Below are 18351 nucleotides of genomic sequence, written 5' to 3'. Positions count from 1 at the left end.
TTTTGAAAGTGGAATTGAAATATTCATGAAATATTTACTTACGTTTATTGTTGCATTGCAGATGAATCACCAGATTATTGAGACACTGTTTGCTAGAATATAAAGCACATTTGTTAAAAAACACAGGTATCTGGAGGTCGGGTAACATTATATGAGTATGTTAATTTAAGTACACTTTAGCATCACTACAAAACTCCTTCTTCACATCAAGTTTCCTTCTTCTAATGGAAAATCACGGTGTCAATGTGCAATAATTTAGCTGTACTACCCAATGCTTGAATATAAGTTTCAGTCTTAATACACGAAATGGACATTGCACATATAAATTCTCCTCTGTTGGACATTTGATTAAAAACTAAGTATATTATAGAAATAAAAGTAGCCTAATCTTTAGGGGGAAACAGTCATTTCCTAAAATTCAGAAACCAATATGAACTGAATTCACAATGGATTTTTTGCTGCCTTCTTATGTGTTTTCAGGAACTTGCCACTAGAGATCAGTGTTAACCAAAGAATTAAAAAAAATATGAGCCTGATATCAGTGTAGCTTTCACGGAGATAACACTGCACTGTAGGATATATATATATATATATATATATATATATAGACACATATAAAGGAATTATTTAGAAGAGATATAAAGCCAGAAGCCTGAAAAGCACGAAGCCACAGATCAAAACTACTCAAGCATTTCTGACATCCGGAGGTTTTAAGATTATCTTCATAGCTTGTAATGAATCTGAGCATGGGGGACAGTGCCTGGGCCACCAATTAAATATGATATATAGAAATATATACCAGGAAAAAAGTCAAGGGTGGACTAGTTTACAACACAGTTTGTTTTTTTAAATATATACAGAGTAATATAGCATGATTATATAAATGTAGTTATCAACCTTTTCCTAATAAACAATAACATATGCTCTAGTACTGTAATCCAGAATCACTGTATAGTTTTCACATTACAAGCATCTCCTGTTTCCAGACTTACATATAACCCCAAGGATGTCATTTACACAGTTGAAGCCAAATTCTTCAATCTTTACTCAAGCTCCCATTGACCGTATAAGCCCATGTAAACCAGATGTGCATTGAGCCCTCTAGCAGAATGAATGAATAGCAAAATGAGAATGAACAGGCTGGCACAGAAAGGAGTAGGGAAGGGAACGCACCTGCTCCGGCACAGGTTTGCACAGTAACTGGGAACTTTTGCAGCTGAGCTCCATCTCTACCAACCTGCCTTACATGGATTCTATGGAGCTGCAGAGGGTGCAGGATCTAAGGCACTCACTCCTTATGCAGGTCCAGCAGCAGGTGGGATAGAACATGTGAGTTTATCTTGACATCTATACCTTCTTTTATGTTGACACAACATCAAGCGTCTCCCACTCTTTCAATCTGCTGCAGGAAGCTATGTAGGGGTGGAGACTCACTGAGGTGTTCCTTTCACTGCTGACACCCTCTGATTGCCATGTTATGAGGCACTTCAAACCGGTGGGCCTCTACCTTTGGTTCATGTTGGAGCTGTCAGCCTGGAGATTGGTTTTGGGCTGTGCATCCCCATTTGTCATTCCCATGGCTACCAGCTGGGTAGCTCAGGAGAATCCATTCCCTTTAGAGCTCGGCAAAATTTTTGGTTGAATATTTTGTTAGCTAGAAAATGCAGTTTGGACCAGCCTGAAAGTATTTCTGAATTTGGCACAAATTCACCAAATGCTTTTGGCTAAAACAATAATTTGGGATTGGGCGCAATTTTCAAAATGGCAGAAGACAAGGTGGTGCCACCTCTCTTTTAAACTTTAGCCAGTGTTTATGGCACTCAGCTGAGTTCAGTCGCACCCAATACCTGCTATGGAGAAGAGATTTGAACTTGGGCCTCCCACATTGCCAAAAAGTGCCCTAACCACTAGAACAGATTCAATAGGAGACACTGAAACAAACCCCCACCAGTGTAGCCTAGAGTCCAGTGGCTAAGGTATTCTCCTGAAATGTGGGAGACTTGTCTTCAAAGCCTTTTTCAACATAGCTAGCAAAGGGGAATTGAACCTGGGTCTCCCACATCCAGCATGAGTACCCTAATCACTGGGCTATAAGGTAAGCAGGCTCCATAGGGTGTGCACATGGGGTGGGCCAGGTATGCCCAGGCACACCCTAATGCAGGGGAGTCTAACCTTTTTAATCCAACCTGCAAACCTTGTTGATGTAGGCCGGTAGAACTGCCGGTGAAAGAGCAGAGGGCGCGTGCGATTTTTCGGCAGACTGTAAGAGAAAGCGAGCTGCCGCCAAAAAATAAGGATCCCGTTCTTCGTGAGATTTCTCGGAGGAGATGAGTATGCCGGCAGGTAATTCAAATTGACTTTGACACCCCCTAATGTAAATTCCCTGGGTGCACACCCTAATGAAATGTGCTGCGCACACCTATGTAAGCAGCACCACTGTTTTCCCTTCCCTGCACCCCCACATGTGGTGAATCTCGCCCTTCCCTTTGCTATTATTTGAAAAAGCATCTGGAAATTAAACAAAACATTTTATTTTGGGCCAAATGAAATGTTCTGTTCAACACAAAACTTTCCTTGACTTTTTCAAGTCACCAAAATTTTTCAGAATTTTTTATTTTGGTTTGAGTCGAATCAAAATTGTTTTTCAATTTTTTGGCACTCCAATGACCCAGAAAATCAATTATTTGTCCAGCTCTAATCCCCCTCCTTTTCCACTGAAATGTCAGAGATGCCCTGTGCATGCTGACTGCTGCCCCTGCATTATCTCTAAAAGACCCACTTGTAACACTGTATACAGGAGTTGGGCTGGGCAGAGACTCCTATGGTGGAGGTGGATGACTTTAATGGCTGCATGAGTATTTTCCTTCCCAGTTGGTTTCAGCAGAAATATTTGTTGCTGTGGAACTTGTCACACCACAGATCTTCTTAGGGCTACCAATGCTTCTAGGGTTAGGATTTGGCCCAATACATATTATCCTTCTTCAGGAAATAAGTTCCCTGTGTGTGTCAGACATAAATAGTGGTTCTATTTCTAGGTCACATCTTACTGTCCTTACTCAGTCAAAAGTCCCATCCTCCTTCAGTCAGAGTTTTGCCTGAGTAAGGACTGAATGCAGTGTGGGATCTGGCCCTCATGTACTGATTACAAGTTTGTTGACTTTTATTATTAGTTTATTTTATTAAAAGAAAAGCACTGTCTAATCCTCCTCTCATTCTGTAATATAACTTATGTGAAAGTACATGAGGATATCTGCATAAAGTGACCCTTATTACGGGTCCAGATGATAAACAGAAAATAAATCTTTCTGGAGTAGGAATACAGTTAAGATGAATGGTCTTCCTTTTCCTCTTGCTATCCTCATTCCTTAATGTTTAACTGATAGTAATAGAAGACATCTTTAAATCATAGGCTCCTCTTTAAGATCTCTCGTGACAATGCTTGTTTAGACATACATTTGATTAAAAAAAGAAAAATAGCCTGTAGTGATCCTCCATTACTCTAAGATGTTTTCTTTCACCACCAGTGAGACTGATAAATATTTGGTATTAACAGAGCAGAATTAGAACAGAAAATGTATCAATCAGCTTCCAGAAAAGAAAAAGAAAACTGCAGCAAATTAAATATTCCCTGTAGCTTTACTACTGTGCAATATGGCTCAGAAGTGAAGCTTGCAAGGGTATTGATGCAGCCCATCCTCAGTCTAGTCTAAGCAACTGAGCAATTATATGGTGATTTTCTGTGTCAGTGCATCTATCGGGGTTCCAGGAAAATGTAACTGTTAATGTGATAGGACTATTAAGGTCTCTTAGCTCCTTTAAGGCACTGCTTTAACTGAAGGGTAAACTTCAATGGCAAGCAGCTCTCCTTTTATAGGTGTGCCTAAAGCACTGGCACCTCATGTGAACGTAATTCTTTGCAACTATTAAATTCAGGGTATATATTCAAGAAAAGCTACCAATTATTCCAAACCCATAGGAATCCTTCAAAGTCACATCACATATAATATAGGGTAAAAGAGATTAGTGGCTAAAATATAATTCTGAACAAGTTCCTCACTTAATGAGCTTATTTCTGTGAGAAAGATATAGAGACAAAGCCAGAAGACATATACTGGCCTCATTTTATTTTTGTTACTACCACTTGATTTAAACCATATCCAACCAGGAAGAAGAGAAGGGCATGTTTTTTTTTTCTAGCTGGCTATGACATTTGTTTTGCTCTGTGTTCTTGTTATGGACTGGTCCCAAACAACCAGTTTTCAGCAATTTTCTAACAATTTAAATTTAATATGAGAAGCAGTGTGGGCTACAGGATAGGGACTCAGGCGATCTGGGTTCTTTTATTCTTGTCATCAATCTGAGGGGTGACCTTGGCCAAGTCCCTTCACTTCTCTGGGCCCCTTATTCTCCATCTGTAAAATGTGGATGATGATACTTACCTCCTTTATAAAACACCTTGAGATCTATGGATTAAAAATGCTATGCAAGAATGGAATTATTTATTATGATCACAGTAGCACCTAGAGGCCGTAACCAAGATTATGCAATACAGACACATAGTTAGAGACAGCCCCTGCCTCAACAGCTTACAATAGACAACACGTAGCAGGTGAACCGAAAGGTGAAATGATTTTCCCAAGGCCAGAGAGAAAATCAGTGGCAGAGATGGAATAAAATCCGGGTCTCCTAGTTCCCAGCCTTTTATTCTAGGCCACACTGCCTCTCAAGTAAAGTAGAGCAAAGCATTTCCTATTATTTATTTTTACTTACCACCATCAATAATGTGATCTTTAATATGAGAAAGATGCATTGATGCCTACCTTGGTGTTAGTATTAGGCTCTGGTTATATGCTTTGGTGATTTTTACAAATGGCCCATTTCCACTGGATAACATGGTTGATGATGTATTAATATTTCTACAAGGGAAAAAATAACAGGATATTTTTAAGATACTCATTCTGTTCCACTAACTGAATAACATTTTAAAAAGGATTATGTTCATGGCATCTATTGTAGTACTGTTTCCTGGAATAGTGGGTATTTATTCCAAGATTTTTGATTTTTGAAATCTAAAGGAAAAACAACACAAAGAAATAAGTAAAACAAGCAAATAACAAAACAAAACAGGTGCACCCTTCACTCCCATGCACACTTCCTGAGATTTTTCCTTTAAGATGTCTGAATAACATTGAAAAAGCCAGATGAATTATTTTAATGGCAGATTTCTGTTTTTCAATGCCACCACTTGAAGGTTCTGCACTGCCATTTTTAAAAGACAGAGAGTTACATTTTATTACACAAAGTTCAAGAATAGTCCGTTGAAACTTGTGCAGCACAGTTCTGTGCTTTGGGGGAAAACATTAGTATTATGTACACTCGGTTTTCCAGAACAAAAAGAGGTTCATTCCCTATTGAGAAGAGTTTAAAATCAAAGGACCTGATGGAGCTATTTGTGAAGTCAGATGTCACTTAATGTGAAAGTGGCAGAGCCTAGCTCTAAATTAAGAATGGAAGAGATGATAACTCAGAGAGACAGGGAGGAACAAGAACAAGTATAATATGAGTGGCCAGTTACTGAGAGGCTAATGTTTATGTCTTGGGGGTTAGAATTTTTTTCTAAAATAATCTAATGTTTTTAAACCTGACTACAGATTAGCATTCAAAAACTGAGCCAGCTAGAGAATTCCAGCTGAGCAGGGAAGCAAAGCATTTATTCTCCATGTACTCACACTTGGTGTAATTATTACATTTGTGTCAAGTGGGGATAACATGCTGCCATTCTAATCTGGAAGCATCTTACATGCACTTTTCATGGGGTTAACTGACTATGCAACACGAAAAGTAGTGGTGAAGCAAGTCTATGGTTCCTACGTTTGCAGGTGGGAAATAACTGTAATCCTGAATAGGAAACTCATCTCCCCCAAAACTGATGGTAAATTCTGATCTTAATTCAGACTCAAACTTCTGTGGCCTGAGCCAGTTTCTTTAATGAGCTGAACCAGACGGTGTGATTCTCCACTTTGTCACACTAGTTCCATGCCAGTGTCACTTTACTGAATTTAACAGAGACAGGCTGATAATAAAATGGTATAATTGGGCATTGGGATCTAAGTGCTAAACCTCCTGTATTTGGGAGAATGTTGGCTCTGGATTCAATTCAAGATGCAATCTTAGTAACCTGGGTCCGTCCCTAGTTACAAGTTCATTCAAACAACTTGCTTAAAAAGCAATCTGGGAAGGGAATACATGCATATTATGCACTATTTTCACTGTACAGTAGCATTGTTTCAGATTGTTTTACTGTGATGACACATTTATGTACTTCAAAAATTGCATTCTAACAGTTACTTGGCCTCATAGGCATTCGCAGAAATGTGATAATGAATCACACCAAAATATACTGAGTCAAATTCTGCCCTGATTTACACTCTGTGCAACTTCCCTGACATCAGTCATATGGGCCAATCTACCACTGAACTAAGCAAGTGCAACTCCACTAAGCTGTTGCTTTCTTATATTAGCGAATTTGTGCCCTCATGCTAATATAAAATATGAACATATTGCCAGTGGAAGCTATGAATATGCACATTCATTAACATTATTGATTTACATCTTATTTGGTGCCTCATACCATGACCCTTTAATTGAATATACATTTTCAATTAGATTGTTTGTAAGAGATTCTGTAATAGGGCAAAAATCTTTGGTCCATTTTAATGCAAGTCAAAGCTCCCACTGACCTCTGACTATCTGCTGGATGCTTTTCTTCTACATTGCTTGCTCTTTTTTCAGTCAAATTGGAACTGAGTATTTTTCCCTCTTGTGCCTCTATATGACTCATGCCATATTGTCTGAATTACAGTTTCGGATTTCTCTCAACTTTTCTGTAATCTTCGACACCTCCTCAAGCTAATACTCCTCAAGCAATACTTCCTGAAAGCAAGTTTAAAGCGTTTCTCTGAGTTAACCCTCAATAATTTCTCTTGATTTATCAAATTACAGCAAGTTATCTGCCTAAAGGTTTCTTAGATTAGCTTGTTGGAACACATAATACTGCAAATTCCAAGAATTTATGAGTGACACATCAGACGTACTGGACTGTAATCGGTTGAACAAACAACCACATCATTAAAAAGTAATTAATGTCTTCTGTTTTTTTCCTTCCTTTTCAATAAAGATAAGAAGAAATCAAGTGCCTTTTCTGGAAAGCTATTATTGTAATAACATGTTTTGTTCAGTAGATTCAGGACTTCAATTATACAGGATCATTACTTCCATTGATGCAAGTTGGACATACACATGGTGATGTAGGTCATGCATGCCCTGAAAGGTTTCAGGGAACCGTTCTGATGAGATTCTTCTATTGTTCTGTCAAGTAGTGATCAGCAGTTGGAAACAACAGAGAAAGAATATAATAAAAAATGAAGGAAAAAGCCATAAGCATGTAGAAATATGTCTGCTCTTACCTTTGCTAATCCATACTCCTTTCTTGGATAATTTAATTTATTAACATAATCGGCCAAATCTTAAACTCCTGATTTGGGATTTGACACTGGAACCTCAGCTGATGAAAGAAGTCCTTTGAAAGTTTCCCAGACTGTGATTAAATGCTCATGGTTAAAGGAAGGAAGGTCCAGGATGCTAGCCTGGGACTTGGAAGAACCTGATACACTTTCCTGCTTTGGCACAGACTTCCTGTGTAACCTTGGGCAAGTTGCCCCAGTTCCCCACCTTTAAAATGGGGATAATAGCACTTCCCTATCTCACAGGAGTGCCATAAGGGAAAATACACTTAATGTCATGAGACACTCAAATACAGTGTAATGGGGGCCATGAGAGTACCCAGGACAAGATAGGACAGAATACCAGGACTAGCTGCATAGCAAATTATCTGATGAATAAGAACATAAATCCTTTTCCTTTATGGAAACAATTTGTATTCATAGGTGTTCACTTAATATTCTGGATAGTTTTCAGTCTTGGGTTCTTGTAATCAGTTCAATTTGACTATTCCCTATTTGTGATACAGGAGTCACATGGCATAGTTTCTGCTCTCTGATTTGATGGACAAACTTTTTAATTGGGGAAGGGGCTGTGGATAAATACTAAAAAACATCAAATAATGGATAGCAAGTACTATGGCTGGCACACACATATCCTTGTTCACATGTGAATGTATATGAAGAAGAGCAGCCATTCTCTGAATGTTCATGTGAGCACAACTCTATTTACATGAAGGTTTGCAAAGGGCAAATAAAAATGGGACCTGAATGGCTTTTTGGGATTTGGAATTAAGCTTTTCAAACCCTGGTTTTGTTTATTCAGCCATCCCTACTAACAAGACCATATCCTGAGTTGAGCTGAGCGCATACAACTCCATAACATTTACTGAAACTCTATCGGTGACTTCCAGATCAAAGGATGGATCCTCAGCTGATGGAAATTGATATAGCTCTAAATCTGCCACCAAATTTCTTAAAGCTACATGAATTCTAATTGCCAGGGTTGCAAATATAACCTCGACTCTGAGAGCTTCATTCTTCACCACAACTGAGCAGCACTTGGATGGCATGGAGATTGCAGGGAGCTGGTTGTGGCTTCCTGATTCACAGCTGCCCAGCCCCGGTGCAAGTCAGGGCTTCAGAGGAGCAGCATGAATTTATGCCAGTGGATGGATCACAGTGACACTCCCTCATGTTCTTTCTGCTCCCTTTCCCCTCTGTCCCTGCTCCTTGAAAGCCCTATCTTTCTCCTTTTCTCTAGAGGGAACTGAGGGCTGTTTGCCTATATGGAGCATGAGGACGTGTGCAGTGAATGAACAGAATAAACAGGCACTGCTACCAAAAATCTCTGATCAAAGGGACAGGATGCAGGCACACTGAAGTGGAGCACTCGCAGGGGCACTACTCAAAGAAGAACTAACAAATACAAATCTTAACAGATGGGCTTTATTTTAAGATAAATTTGCTGAGAAACTGCATGCCTAATTTGTATATACAGTTCTTATATTTGCATACATAAATCAGGTAATTGTACATGCAAATTGCCATCATGTTTTGCACATGCAGTTACCTGATGTGGGCCCAAATGCAATGACAAAAATAACACACATTTCCTTAGCTAATGATTCAAAATAAGGTTTTGGATATTTTCTTGAAGGCCTCCTGGTTAGGTTGATTTCTGTAGATTGCTTATTTATCACAAAGGAGCTTGCAGCTAGTCCCACTTTAGGCTACACTCGTCAGATCTCACAAACCCAGATTTCACTTGGTTAGTAGTTGGTTGAGTGAGATCCATTGAAAACCAACCTGCCGCAAGAAAATAGTGCTTGTTATTCAGTGAGTGCCAATGATGTCAATAGAATTGCTCTGAGTGTAAGACAGACCAAAATATAGCTCCTAAACTGTACTGTAAATGTTGAAAATTAAAAAAAAGCAACCCCCGCAGGATCTTATCACACAGAGAATCCTACACATTACTGATTTAAGCAAAATTTAATTGTAGAGTCACTGGACTATAGGTAAGAGTACAAATTTTGTCTGTGCCATCACTTTATGGCAGCAGCACTCAACAGATCCTCCCCATTTGGTGAAATTAAGAAAGGAAAAACATAGGCCAATGAATTATGATAGACTGCAGAGTAGTTTCACTAGGGAACTGGGGAAATACCCTTTTGTTATAAAATTAGACAGAATAAAGTAACAGAAAATATACAGAAGGGAACAATCTGGCACTGGCAGGAGGATGGACAAAATGACCTAATAGGTCTTTTCCATCTCCAGTTTCTTTGATTTGTATTATTAAACCTACCCATGCCACTTTACTGAAGTATATGCCCAGCAGCAGGACCCACACACAGCTTTGACAGGGAGGTCAGAGCTTACCCGACTTCAGTTTACTACACTACAGTAGGTCTCTTTAAAGAGTAAGAATAGAGTTCAGTAGACCATATTCCAACTTCTTGAGCAACAAGGATGACGGAGGAAGTTAATTAAATCACACATACAGCGATAAGAAAGTGCTCAACTTCTTTTCTCTTGTCAGTTTGATGCCAGACAAAAACTGTTCTCAGGTCACTATCTAGGGAGTTGGATGTAAGAACACTCAGTCCTCTGACTTACTCCTCTTTGCCACTGTGGGAAGGCCAGGCTTTTCTATTTTCATCGGTGGTTGGTCTTTTTCCTTCAGGCAATAAGTTGATGTGGGCAGAAACCAGGTTTCTCCATGGGCCTTGATTGCTGAAGCTTACTCTTTTAAAAATTGTTCTTGCTTTAGAAGGGAAGCCGCTGCTGACTTCTCTCTTTCCTCCCTGCTGCACTACTGAGTTTACATTTTTATATGTTCCCTTCTTTGCAATATCCTGTTCCTCATTTAAAAATAAGTATTTTATTTCCCTACCAACTACCTTCTTCCACTTAGGAAATTATTCCCACCCTTTGTCCCTTCTTACCCAGTTTTTCTAACATATCTTAAATTAGCACTGCTTTTATTGTTCACTTCTGCCAAGCCAGAGCCAGATCACATAAACTACATTATTGCTGTTTCTGTGGGTCCTTCCCCTCCGCAAAATCAGTGGCTTTTTTAAAACCTCTCTAGCCAAGAGGCTGCATTTAAAAATAAATATGTACAAAATTAGATATTTCTAGAGCTTGTTAGGTCACAGTACAAGTTTTCATGAAAAATTCTTCACTTATTTCATTAAAATTTCTAATTTTGTCTTTTAAAAACAATTCTATAGCTGAAATGGGATGAATTTCCACATTTCCCCCCACAATTCATAAAATTTCAAAGATCTCTTTATATTGAGAATTTAAAAGCTAGTCCCCAGAAGAATAGAGGCCACATTTTCTGCTGGCACAGGGAGGTCAATGGATTTACACTGGCAAAGAATTTGGCCTCGAACCTCAATCAACTATGATCTATTTTAAAATGTTATGATGAGCTACACCATTACATATCCAAATGACCATAAAGGAGCATAGTAAGACGGGCTGTTATTCCACAGAACACTGGTATATTAGAAATGGAGACTAGAGTCATGCGGGTTCTTTGGTAGCTTTTGGAAACTAAGGAGGATGAAGAGTCAATATTTTGATAATAGGACCTAATAATTTGCCCATCCCTTAGTTGGAGAAGTGAAGAGAGGAACCTACAGAAGTAGGGGATAGGCAGGACCTTCCACCACTTGTAGGCCAGGAGGAGTGCCCCCACTCAGTGGTAGCTCAAATTTCACCTTACCCAGGCAGGTAGCATTGATTAAAGGTTATACAGAGAAGAACACAGGTAACTGTTTCTTGCCATATCTTCACCATTCCTCCTCACCAGTTTATTAAGATTTATTGTTATTTTATTTGAAAGATTCCACAGAACTAAAACTGATTAAAAAGAAGTATCCCAACAAGACGTATTATTTCTTATTATGCCACCAGTAATACCATACTGGGGAATAAAAGATTGAAATGGTCTTTCTCTCATTTATAAAGCAGACAGAGCTGTCAGAGGAAGAAGTATGCCTAATGGTTAAGCAGGATGACTGAGAATCAGGTGGACTCTTGGGTTCCCAGTTATATCATTGACTTAGTATGCAAGTTTAAGCAAGTCACAGAACCTATATTTCTTCATCAGCAAAATGAGGATAATATGTATTTACCATTCAGAGGTCTTTTGTTAGGCTTAGCTAATATTTCCAAAGCAATAAATCAGGACCACACATTGATTTTTATATAGTGCTTATTAAACGACTCCCTGTGAGCTGAAAGCAGGATTCGGAATTGTGCCTACGACCCTCAGCATAAAACACAGACCACTACTACTTGAGCTAAATAACTTCATTAGCTGACAGCAGAAGCAGGTTGTTATGCTGTAGGTGGACAAATCACTAGGTAGGGATATGCAACACGCTTTAGAAGCATGCAACATTTACTCAAGCAAAACTTACTGAACTCTGTGGGATTTTCTCCTGAGTAAGCACTGTGGAAAGATTACACCTGAACTAAAAGGTGCTATGCAAATGCCAAATAATATCAGTAGGACTGATCCTTGCCATTTGAAGAAAGACTAATGCTGCAAGAACCTTGGAGAAAGCGTCAAACAATTAAAATACAGTTTCAAAAGAGATTTTAGTGGCTGGAGACGGTGGCGACTTGAAGGACCAACTTAAAACTTTATTTTTCAATTTATCAAGTGAAATAAGTTGAAAGTGACTTGAAAAGCAAACAAAATAGAAATAGGATTTTTTATTTTTTTTCATCTCTGGCTTTCCAGAAAGATTTTAGGAAGATGACTCAATTTCTTCCCTGCAGTTCTTACACTTGAAACTGCTGAAAATAAATGTAACCTACATTTTTGCAGAGAACTCTTTCTAATGTCTGGCAACATACTATATGAACTCTTGTGGGATAATATGAAAATTTACCAATATCTATAACATATTTTAAGTTTCTTTGATAAAGTATATAAGATTTGGTTCCTTTTTCCCAGTTGGAGGTGGATATAAAAATGCTACTTTTGTGACAGATGCAATAAAGAATATTGGAATGATGAAGCCTCAAGAGGTTCATTTCAAGAAAGTGATATATATAGAGACTTTCCCACACCACAGAGATGCTGGTATCAGGCTAGAAATCTCATGAAAAAAAAGTTCTCTCATAAGATTTCTGGACTTCCTGGTTTTAGTCAGATGAGAAACTAACAACATGGAGACAGCTTCTCTTGCACTATTTTAGTTTTTCCAGTTCTTTGTATCCAGCTAAAACCAGGAAGTCCAGAGGATGGTCTTTTAAATATATATTTTCCAAACCTCAAAAGAAGTTTATGTACCACAGATATGTGCATACTTCTTTTTCTGGACAATATGGAAATTGTTCAAACCAACTGGAGAAGCATAAATGTGTTTCAAACTCAATAGATGTGTAAATGAGGTGCTGACAAAGACAATAAATAACATTGCTTACCCTAGTCCCAACAGTTGACAAACTTCGTTTGAAATCTGCTCACTCCAGTAATCTGCACACGCTATATACCATTTATTCTCAATCCTGAACTGTACCAATCCATTGATGCTTAGAGAACCATTAAGCAGACGCACTGTGGACAAAAACAGACATACAGATTGGCAGCTAGGCTTATAATATCAGAAATAAAACAGACAGCAAGCCAGATTCACTACTGTTGGCAGAGGGAAGTGTAAATTACACAGCCTAGCAGCAATGAAAAACCCTGTGCCCCAGAGATGACACAACCCAACAGGAGACAAGCATGCTACTGCCACTTCCTCTGACATTTCTGACATGGGAGAGAGTTTCAGTTTACAGCCAGGGGATCTCAGGAATCTTGTCATTGGGAGCTAGTGAGTTGCCAGCCTAGCCAAAGCCCCTTCCCGGCCAACATCATTCAGTTTTTCAAATTATTGTGCAAGGATTTTGCTACCCAGATTTCACTGAAACCAACTGGAGATTAAGTTAAAATCAGCGCTGACTGAAAATAGGAATTTTCATCCTGTGAGAAATTCTGATATTTCAACATTTGTTTTCATTATTCTCTGGGACTAAAAGTTGAAATGTCAAATTTTTTCACAGATCAAAAATTAAAAAAAAAAAAATTCAATCTGGAAATGTCGAAATGCTTCACTTGGGGTTAGTTCAACATTAAACTGCAGCTGCATGAGCTGCTGTGGAGGCTCACAGAAGCTGTAATCCAACTAAGCAGGCCTGTCCCTAGTGGAGAAGGACAGCATGAAGACGCCAATAACTCTGATCAGGCACTGCTGCAGCTCAGGCAGATGAAAATTATTGTCAGCCTGATCTGAAATGAAACATTACATTTCAATTTTCCCAATAGAAAAATCAACATTTTTTTCTGCAAAATCAATATTTTCCTTGAAAACTTCTGATGGTGCAGAAACCTCATTTTCCATCAGAAAAACCATTTCTACTATATATTCCCAACTGGCTCCAGTTAAAACATCACACAGCAGAACTTTTAGAATGTCCTCTTCAGCACGCAGTTACTATAATTATGATCCTTCTGGTATTCGTATTGGTGAAATGCGTCATTACAAGGCTGAGATGATGTATAGTAACTAGTGACAGTCAATCCTCAAAAGTCTGGATAAGCCCAGAAAACATTAGAGTTATCTGCACTAGGGTATATCCCCTTCTTCTGTCTCAATCAGATCTTTCTGCCTTTCTTTGGACTCCATTCCTCTCTTCCTCTTCAGGTTCTTCAATTTATTTTCCCATGAACTACAATTCCCTTTCCCGCGTCTCCAACAAGACTCTGTAGCCCCTGGTTCATGCATGACTCTTAATAGATTCTCTTACTTTGGTAATGTTGGTAAGGGATGTGGGGAATTCTCACACTGGACCCCAAACAATTGCTTCTTTTGAACTTGTATATTAACAAGCTTCTCCAGGTGAGAGATGCCTTAGAATATGTTGCTTTTTCTGTGCCTTTGAGAAGCCCTTGGAACTAAAGTATTTGAAGATGGCAGCTAGCCACATCTGATGAGACCTTGAAATCTGTTTCAGCAAAATTAGGAGAAATTTTGGGGACCAAAAGAGGGTTAGTTGAATTTTCACTTCCTTTTGAGGTTTAGACTGAGATTAAGGCCAGTTTTTGTTTTAGTTTGCTTTTTTTGGAAACAGCTCACTGAGCACTCTATGTCTAACTCAATAAAAGGTGTTAAAGCAATCAGTGCCAAAAACATCTCTTTGGGATCAAGTACATAACAGTGGAGGAAGTGACTGCTTTATCCATATTTTAAACCTGCAATATAAATGGTTGGAAATCTTTTCCAGCTGTTCTTAGCTACATGATTACGTTCACAGCTTTTCCTGCAAGTGGAAGCTGCAGTTCAGTTTCTTTTATGAAATTAGAAAAAAAAGACGACAATGACATTCTTACAGGCAAAAATAACAGGTTGAAATAATGGAAAGAGCCAAATTCTGCTTTTGGATGCATGCACGCAATTCCAGCTGAAGTTAATAGGAGCTGCCCGCACACGTCCAAAGTCATATCTTGGCCCTAAAAGTCTTCCTTAAAGCAATCAAAGGCAACACATTTGTATCTGAACCTAAAAGCCTACCTTTAAATGTTCCCATTTGTGGTCTTGAGCACTTTGTCAAAATAGCAATTTCATTTTTTCCAGACCCAAAATGTTTTGAACATAATTTTTGCATACAAATTGTCACTTTGGGGCCGTTATTTCCATTTTATATGAAGCAAAACTATGTAGTGTGCATTTATTGTTTTATTATTTTCATAGATGGTAGCATGACAGTAGCTGTTGCTCTTGTTGTCATGGTAATGTGAACATGTGAGCAGCTGCGTAAAGCAGTCTTAGTGCTGCCCCCACACCTGTATGAGACAGAGTCTCAGTAAGTTGTGTGGTGTCAGGCATGGGAGCAATGGTTTACAAGCAGTAATCATTTTGCAGTATCCTGCAGACAGACTGTTTTTTTAGAAGAGGAATCTTCCTGCTTACTGTGGTATAATTAGCTACACAACTGAAAAAGGTTATTCTCCGGGCATTTTAAGTAGTCTACACCTTTAAGCATTGAGGACGCTCCCTGCGTTTGCAGGAATATTTGCCAGCTTAGATGCAATGTCACAGAATGAGTCACTTTGTTCACCCTCTCTCTCTTTCTGAGACTTTGAACCAAACCTTCAGTTTGTGTAATTCAGCATAGATCCATTGAAGTAAATGGAACATATATCAATTTACACCTGCTGATGATCTGTCTCTTTACGTTTGTTCTTTTTTTGATGGTTATTTCCTTTAATAAAAAAGTAATAAAACAAATAAAAAGAAATAAAATGAATCATTATTGAAAATATGTATTGCTTGTCGGGTATGAGGAAAGCAAACGCTTACCACACTCTGCTTCATCCGAGCCATCTTTACATTGCCATTGTTTGTCGCAAAGGTTAACAAGAGGTATACATTCCCCACTCTCACATTGATAATCATTGGGTCCACAGGGTTCTGCAGAAAGAAGGTTTGGTCAAAGAAGGAAACAAAACCATAATTATAATGTAGGACTAATCACACAGATCATCCAACTCACTTGAAGAAACAAAACAGTGGACCCAGAGATGAAATGAACAGGGGCTCTTCACTGATATCTGATTGTTATGAAAACACGTGCATTTTTTTTTAATTAAATTAATTTATAAAAATAAGTTAAATGGAAACAACTATCTGGTAGCATCACTGGGAGTTTGTTGCTATTGTTAGATCAGAGACTTGTTGACTCATAGTTAATACTGTTTAGTTGCTGGTGTTCTACTGTTAAATATGGTACCCATCTGAGGGATGAGAAATGAGCAACTTCCAAGGAACAAAGACCATGGGTGACATTCTGGTCCCATTAAAGTCAAGGCCAAATGTTCCATTGACTTCAATGGATTTAAGATTTCACTCCAAGGGTTTTCAAAAGTGACTAGTGATTTTCATTACTGGGTGTTTTGCACTTTCCAAAAATCAGGCCTCTCTATGGCATCTCAAAAATTGGGCACCCAAATCTAGAGGCACACAAAATCATGAGTCACTATAAAAAAAAATCTTGTCTGGGGAGAGGCATTGGGAGAAAAATAGGAAGAAAGGGAGTATGCATCATACTAGGTGTAATCTAGCTCAAAAGTCTACTGTGTAACAGAAGGTTACATTCCTTCAGAACATTCAGCTACATTAGTTAATGTTTTCTAATTAATATGATGTTTTTGAATTACACTGATTTCAGATTGAATTAAGGAGCAAGGAAATAGACAAAAAGAATTGCCTAATCTATTGACAAGCTTGTTTGTTTCATTTTACTTTGCCTTTCTGGCTACAGTGCCTGAAATTTTATACCAACCAATGGATTGTTTCAGGTGAATTAAGTTGTTTTGTCTTTTGGTAAAATAAGGGATATAATTAGAGTCATACAAACACATAACTGGACTTTGACACAATTTTGGTTAAAAATATTATAGAAGTTATACACATAATGTGCTAGATTTCCAAAAGTTCTTTGGATCAGATTTTCAAGTGTTCAACACCCACAATTAGGACCTAATTTTCAAGAGCTCAGCTGCTAACTGTCAAAATCTTTTGAACCACTTTTGTGAAGAGCAGTTATTTGCCTATTGCATGGAAACAAAAAGGACTGGATTTTTAAAGGTATTTAGGCACCTCAAGATATAGACAGGCCCCACATAGGATTTTCAAAAGTGCCTAGGCATCTAACTCCCATTGATTTCAATGGAAGCTAGGAACTTAGACACTTTTGAAGTGGGAGTTAGGTGACTAGGCACTTCTGAAAATCTCCTATTTGCACCATTAAGCACTTAAATGAAAGCCTTTCAGAATCTGACCCATAGATACTGTATACATTAATCTGTTAAAGTTTATCAGGTCCCTAATAAATATTTTATGAAAACCGCCTAAATATAGACCAATGATGGACCAAAGTGACTTACCAGGAGCTATTCTAATTATTGGGCATGAACATAGTTAATAAGTGTCTGTAATATTTCATATGCTTATTTTTCTAAAAAAATCCCAAAAGATACGAAAAAAATATGGTAAACATGAATATACTGAGTCAAATTCTGCCCTAAATTCAGTGGCACTGCACAGAATTCTAGACAGTGCAGAATTTGGCCTAATTTAATACTGTGTTTAAATACAGTGACACAAGCTGTACATGATCAGATAACCCAAAGCTTAGACCGAAGTGCTGTTTGTTGCTTTTACCGTTCCCAATTTCATATAATTTTTTCTACTATCTTAACTTTATTAGTGCATAATTATGTCTCTTTAAATTCAGCAGACTGCATGCTTTACTCACCAGGCATGCCAATATAATAACCAGTAGTGAAGTTTGCAAGAAATCCTTTCTGAGTTCCAGATTTGTCAGTAATGAAGAGCACTGTCATCTGGTTAGTGGTAGAGAAGACATCTGGAACAGGGCCTTTTCCTGTATAGACAGCTACTCTCAAAGAAAAGATGGGTACATTTCAGTGGTGGATTAGATGATTTTTATTTAGATGGATTGTCAGATGTTTTGGGATACCATAGGATGAAAGGTATTAGATATTCATATTAAGAAAGAGCAACAGCAATATATGGGTAGTAGCTATTTCCCAACCCCTCTCACACCCCGCATCCTCCCAGCTGTTTATAAAAAGCAAGGTATATATTCCAAACCTGACACATTACATTTACATTAGTAAAGCAAATAAGCCTTGAGCCTGTTGACACTGACATGTGTGCTGAACGACATGCATGTGAGTGGTCCCGTTGACTTCAATGGGAGTACTCCTGTGTGTAAAGTCAAGCATGTGCATAAGTCTTGGAGGGATCATGTA

General features: G+C 38.3%; 1 protein-coding gene across 1 annotated transcript in view; it reads right to left on the bottom strand.

Moving 5' to 3' along the window:
* TMPRSS15 (transmembrane serine protease 15) overlaps positions 1-18351 on the bottom strand; it is a 73247-nt gene that overhangs the window by 9207 nt on the left and 45689 nt on the right. Inside the window, exons 17-21 of the mRNA XM_067542902.1 lie at positions 17832-17972; positions 15875-15985; positions 12954-13086; positions 4821-4916; positions 43-92 (exon numbers count right to left, since the gene is read on the bottom strand). Coding sequence (XP_067399003.1) covers positions 43-92; positions 4821-4916; positions 12954-13086; positions 15875-15985; positions 17832-17972 — 531 coding nt within the window. The remainder of the gene's footprint in view (positions 1-42; positions 93-4820; positions 4917-12953; positions 13087-15874; positions 15986-17831; positions 17973-18351) is intronic.

This window comes from Emydura macquarii, unplaced genomic scaffold (assembly GCF_026122565.2).
Source record: "Emydura macquarii macquarii isolate MOO-44397 ecotype Brisbane River unplaced genomic scaffold, CSIRO-AGI_Emac_v2 contig_75, whole genome shotgun sequence".
Lineage (NCBI taxonomy): Eukaryota > Metazoa > Chordata > Testudines > Chelidae > Emydura > Emydura macquarii.
Note: the sequence above shows the minus strand (reverse complement) of the source record. Positions and strands in the feature narration are given on the sequence as shown.